The 6,145-nt window shown below is 39.8% G+C and overlaps 1 protein-coding gene across 1 annotated transcript; it reads left to right on the forward strand.

The window, feature by feature from the left end:
* The first annotated feature begins 3,743 nt into the window (after positions 1–3,743).
* LOC119362877 lies at positions 3,744–5,058 on the forward strand. Its single transcript, XM_037628148.1, has 3 exons — positions 3,744–4,028; positions 4,147–4,208; positions 4,714–5,058. Exons 1-3 carry the CDS (start codon positions 3,938–3,940, stop codon positions 4,834–4,836), a joined length of 276 nt encoding a protein of 91 aa, XP_037484045.1. The 5' UTR covers positions 3,744–3,937; the 3' UTR covers positions 4,837–5,058.
* Positions 5,059–6,145: the final 1,087 nt, after the last annotated feature.

A 6,145-nucleotide genomic window follows, 5' to 3' on the forward strand; every position in this document is an offset into this window, starting at 1 on the left:
TTTCCAAATTATGATGAATGTTTTTAAAATTCCATGAATTATTTTCCAACTTTGATGAACTTTTTTTCAATTTTGATGAACTTTTTTCAAATTCAATGAACTTTTTTTCAAAATCGGTGAACATTTTTCAAACTTGATGAACTTTTTTTCAAATTTCTTGAACTTTTATTGAAATTCAATGAACTTTTTCATATTTGATGAACTTTTTCAAAGTCCATGAACTTTTTTTCAAGTTTCGATGAACTATTTTCAAATTCAATGAACTTTTCTTCAAAATCAGTGAACTTTTTTCAAACTTGATGAACTTTTTTTTCGAATTTTGGTGAACTTTCTCCAAATTCCATGAACTTTTATGAAATTTGATGAACTCTTTTCAAACTCAATGAACTTTTTCATATTTGATGAACTTTTTTCATTTTTGTGAAATCTGTTCAAAATTTTGAAGGCTTTTCAGAATTTATGAACCTTATTCCTGGTTCAACTATTTTCTCAGCACGATCTACAGGCTCTAAGAGAGTTTCTTATGTATGAGATTGCTAGATGCTCCAACAGTCAAGTACAGCTGTCAATAGTGAAATCTTTTCTGCAGCAACATGTAATATACAATCATTTTACTGTTCCACTAATTCATTTGCAATCATATACAAATATTCCCTACGTATAGAAAATTTTAAAATTGTTTCAACAAGATATCTATTCTTATTTTCTCTTCAATTCACAGGGATTCCGGCTATTCAAATAGTTCAACGTTGCCATCTGCCAAATTTTGAAGGTTTTGAAGTAAGTTCTGGAGATGGAAACTTGGTTTTTGTAAAACAAAAATAGTTTTTTTGTAGTCTTCTTTTTTATAACTAACTATGCCATGCTAAAATGAACTTTCTTCTTGTTATTCGAACTTCTTCAATTTCTTTTTTTTTCAACACGATCATCATGCTAGCTCACATGCCGAAGTGTTGTTCCCACTCCAATGTAATATAAGACCTAGCAAATTTGTGTTCGAAGATCAACTTTCTTCTTCTTATTCATGAAAATTAATACTTTTCTGGAGAATTTACTACACATTTATAGTTCATTTCTCCCATTTTATCTAAATTAGTGTCAGATTATTTTATTATTTGTTAATCAAATAAAAAACAATAATATATAACCGTGTAGCGGCAGAGGATGTATTTTCCCGGCATCCAATAATATTTTCTCGGCCAATAGGATTTTCCCGGCAGAGGATGCCGTGTAGCGGCAGAACCTGTATGCAACCGTGTGCGTCCGATTATCTCTGCTTCGCCAAAGTGAAGAGAGCATAAGGCGAGACACGGGCTGGACCACTTTAAGTTAGCACCCGGGTTTTCCTGGTTCTATTCTTCCTTTTCTTTTTCTTTCATTTTTAGTTCTTCTATTTTTCTTTTCTTTTATTTTTTTCATTTTTCTCTTTCTTTTCTTCATAAATTCATAATTTTCGAAAGAAAAACAGAATTTCGATTGTTTCTTTATAAAATCTAAAAATATTCGAGATTTCAAATTTGGTTCCACATTTTCATAATTGCTTGTTACTTTCGCAATATTCAAAAATTGTTCACATATTTAAAAAGTTGTTCATATCTACCAAAAACAGTTCACGTTTTTGTTTTAGATATGTGCACAACGAAAAATAATTGTTTGGAATTCAAAATTTGTTCACAATTTGAAAAATAAATCATGATCTCAAAAATTATTCACCTTTTTTAAACTATCACTTTACTAAATAATGTTTGGAATATTAAATTTGTTCACAACATGGAAATAAAATCCAAATTTGAAATAAAATATTTACGTTTTAAAAAAATATTGTTGTTTTCCAAATTTTGTTCAAGTTCTATTATTTTCCATAGTTCAAAATATATTTAGGAGTCAATTTTTTTTGCAATTTCAAAAAAGTGTTCACATTTTCCAAAATTCGTGTGACTATGGTGCTTTCTTGAGCGATTTTAGTAACGTTTATTTCATAAGCTGTTCATTTTTAGCAAGTTTTAAAAACCGTTTTTTATTTGTGTAAAACTCGACTAGAAAAGCAAATGAATAAATAGAAAATCAGTGACAGGCTAAGCGGACTGACCCATTTACGCTGACCTTCGGCGAAAGCTCCCTTGTTTGATGCGTACGGGTGTCATACAGGAGCTCTCTCGTGTAGCGGCCAGCACTGCTGGGAATGTATCTATAGCAACGGTGCTTGTGGTGCTACCATTGCATCGGACACCGTAGCGTATTTTAAAGTGTTTCAGAAAATCTAATAAGAATCTGATACATTGACACAACATCAATGTATCTTAGTCACAAAATTTCATATCAAAATTCAAAACATTGCACAAGATAGAAAAAGAAAAAAATTGGCATCAATGTCATAATGGGTCCAATCTAAAGACCAATTTATGTTATGTTGTATTTAGTGTCAAATTTGTAGATTTTGTACCTCGAGCAGTGTTTTGAATTTTGATTTGAAATTTTGCGACAATGTCGACTGATGTTGTGTGAATGTGCTATTTTTTTAATAATATTTGTAAATGTCGTACGGGCATCCGGAGCACCACATGGACCGGTGCACTAGATACATTCCCCAACGCTACCCCATGCCTTTTATCCTCGAAACAGGCTTTCGCCCCGCTTTATAGATAAAGCAACAACCACATAAGTACACGTCAAACGATACAAGATGGTGAGGTTGTCCTCTTACAGCCGAACCTAAGCTATCCGGCAAACACAGCACACTACAACCTAGCACCCCTAAGCTCCACGACAACACCCCCAAGAGGGAGAACGGCTCCGAGCATCGCCGCTGACGAGTCCACATCGGACAAAGGTCTTCAGCCGGAGCCCGGACTCAAAGAGAAGAACCACAACGACGTTTTCAAGAAGAGCGCAGCACCCTACCTGTTATCCTCGTTTTCTTAGGCCACCAATCCACTTTGAAAACATCAATGTCATAAATGCACCTACTGTTGTTACTACACGGAACGGAGGCCGACGTAGTAGCCTAGCCCTGCCAGCCTTGCTGTGATGAACGGGAGAATCTAGCTCCCTCCCATGAATCAATCAATCAATCATGGCCGGCCCACATCCCAATCCTGAGGCAGGCATTGACAATTCGACGCAATTTATCTACTCCTGTTAGTTGATCAGGAGAAAACAAAATGTTCAAAACCACTTGCCACATGTTTCAGTTCAGAGAGAAAGAGATGTTCTTGTGCAGACTCGGTAGAGCAAATTAGCACGACTCATGGCGGTTCTAGAGGTCATTAGCAGTTTGCCGGTTCGTGCAAATTAACTCGCATCAACTTGATTACTATAATCTGGTATCGCATGATGAGCAGAGTTGACCTGGTTATCAATCATAGATGGTTGGGCAGTCCCAGTGTCCACCAGCCTATATTTTCAGCCATCCTCTCGATCGAATCCTGCCTGTTTATCCGCGTGAGTGACGCACCACACTGACAGCGACGAGCACCCAAACAATCGCCCAAATTTTTGCCAAACTCGAGAGGATATAGACGCAGATCGAGACATTGGGAAGCTCACCTTTCCGTCTACGTAGTACTCAGCTGCAAGCTGCGACGCCACCATTATCGGCCGTCTACTAGCTCAGCTAACCCGAGACCTTTCGCTCTCCTGCCCTTATCTCTCTCGTAGCCCCAGGCATAATTGAAATCTACTGTAGTACTACTACGTATGTTCGGTAGGTAGCCAATTGCGTCGAGGTGGGCGTGCGTGCGTGCGTTCAAAAAGACTTCCCTTTCCCGTGCGTCTCTCTCACCCTCACCCTCAGCGCGGTGCTCTCCATGATTAGCTCCTCTTGGAGGGCAGGAACGCACGTCAGCGCGAACTCAATCGCAGCAGCCGCGGCTATATAGCCTCGGGGGCACTGCTGCACTTGCTGCTCGGGGTCAGCGAGGAGTACGTCTACGTCGTGATGGGGTGGAGATCTGCGGCCGGCCGTCTGCTGGCGATCCTGCTCGTTGTGCACCTCCTCGTCGCCTCCTCCCACGCCGCCCGCTTCACGAGTGAGCAACCCCTTTTTCCACCTCAAGAACCTCATCGCCTTCTCCGCCGTTTATTCCGGTGAAGAAGCGTCCCAAGGTGTGAACTGTTTCTGTGCTGATTTTGATGAGATATATGCAGGGAGCTACAGGATGATGGCCGTGGAGGCTCGGACGTTCCGTGGCGCTGGTGGTTCAGCAGAGGTACGTACGTGCTTGATCCACTGCTTGCTTGAACACGGTTGGCTTGCTTGAGATTTACCTCTCGCTTGGGTTCACCTGCTGCTCTCGATCGCTTCTCGGCCCGTGCTGAATATTTTTGTATATCAGCCTGATGCCATCTCATGAGTCTGGGGGAAACGATGTGTCCATCTATATCTCTTCAGAATAGAAAAGAATAGTAAAGAAAAAAAAACCGTGTCATTGTGCAACTAATTAAGTTAAGTCCGCATTTTTTTAGTAATCTGACGGTGTGATTCTTGGTGAAGAGGCCACGTGATTTGGTGTTTGAGCGCAACATAATTGTAGTTTATTGTACATCAACGCGGCATTGCTAGATCTAAATCACTTGATGAAATCATAAACCATATTCAGAGAACTGTAGTACTGTACTACATGTATTTGGGTTCAGGCAATGTACTGCTCCCGGATCAAACTCTTGCTAGGTAATCAATCAATCATATTGCTGAAACATGTCAAAATGATGCAGGGCAACAGGAGGGAGAGCGACGCGATCGTGGAGGAGATGTTCGGGAGGATGGCGCTGCAGACAACCGACTACCCGGGTTCAGGCCCTAACGATCGTCACACTCCCAAGGCGCCCGGGACATGATCGTGCCATGTCAAAGTCCAGACCCTCAGCTCGCCCAGACGCACGTCATATATAGTATATGATGTACAGAAGATTTATTAGCTCATCGACAAATTAGAACTTAGAACCCATCAAAATGGGGGATTATTCAAGTGTAAATTCGTATACGTGTGGAGGTTACTGTAAGATTGCGTGCTATGCCATTTCTATTAATAGAAGTCTAATGCTTTTATCCAGTTTTTTACTTTCTCGAAACTGAAGAGAAGTGCCTGATACAAGATTTTTTAGTTTTTGCAACCAAAAATGCCAGCGTTTTTTTTTCGCGAATACGCAAAGCTTGCGTATCATTCATTGATAGAAGAAGTTAGAGCGAATACAGTGGGGTACAACCCATGACACGAACGTAAGAGGCATGAACATGCCAGCGTTTTCTCCTGACAAAAATCGGCACAATATAAAAACTAATAAAGGAACGATAGAATGGGCGATGCTAAAACACTTTGGGTGTGTTTGGTTACCTACGTCCTACCTATGCCGGCTTTGAGAAGCCAATCCGTGCTATTTGGTTCCATAGGCCGCACGAAGAAACATACCCGCAAGAAACCAAAAAAACCCCTCAAACAGGCTATGAAGAAACACTTAAATCAATTTTCTCCTCATATGCATGCCCGGATCAATGCAATTTGCACTATAGGAAGAGGTTGCAGGTTGAAATTTTGCGGGCAACCAAATATGGTCATGGCCAGAGCCTACATATGCTCACGTAGCCTCCACTGGGCCAGGCTTTGGGAAACGTGAAACCCTCAACGGGAACCAAACACGAGGCACGTCTTTTTTTAGGGGGACGAGGCACGTCTTTGCCTTGCCTTTAGTGAGGCGAAAAAAGCTAGGCCGAGGGATGCCCTAAATGGGCCGGCCCAGCGTGGGAGGAGTGCTCGCTCGCTGCACATGTCCTATTTCGCTATTGATTTTTTGTTTTATTGCTTTTAATTAATACTTCCTAAGTGAAAAAACTATTTTATTTAAATTTTAAAAATGGTCCGTGCTTATAAAAGGTGTTCACGCAATGTAAAATATTTGTTCACGCAATTTTTAGAAAATATTCGTACCATTCAAAAAAATTGTTCATGGCATTTAAGAAATTTGAGGTATTTGGAAAAATATTATGTTTATAGATGCTTGTACAACATAAATAAAATGTTCACATAACTTTGAAAAAAAATTATACCATTCAGCAAAAATCCGCGACAATTAAAACAAAAAATGTTCACGTGATCCCAAAAATGTTTGTGACATTTTATAAAATGTTTATATAATTTTGAAACGTGTT

The sequence above is a fragment of the Triticum dicoccoides genome, chromosome 2B (genome assembly GCF_002162155.2).
Source record: "Triticum dicoccoides isolate Atlit2015 ecotype Zavitan chromosome 2B, WEW_v2.0, whole genome shotgun sequence".
Classification (NCBI taxonomy): Eukaryota; Viridiplantae; Streptophyta; class Magnoliopsida; order Poales; family Poaceae; genus Triticum; species Triticum dicoccoides.

What these genes read in the sequence shown, in the direction of transcription:
- LOC119362877 (XM_037628148.1), top strand. Translation starts at nt 3,938, where the DNA reads ATGGGGTGGAGATCTGCGGCCGGCCGTCTGCTGGCGATCCTGCTCGTT. An exon ending in CCACGCCGCCCGCTTCACGA is followed by an intron (nt 4,029 to 4,146) that starts GTGAGCAACCCC and finishes AGATATATGCAG; the next exon opens with GGAGCTACAGGATGATGGCC. An exon ending in GCGCTGGTGGTTCAGCAGAG is followed by an intron (nt 4,209 to 4,713) that starts GTACGTACGTGC and finishes AAAATGATGCAG; the next exon opens with GGCAACAGGAGGGAGAGCGA.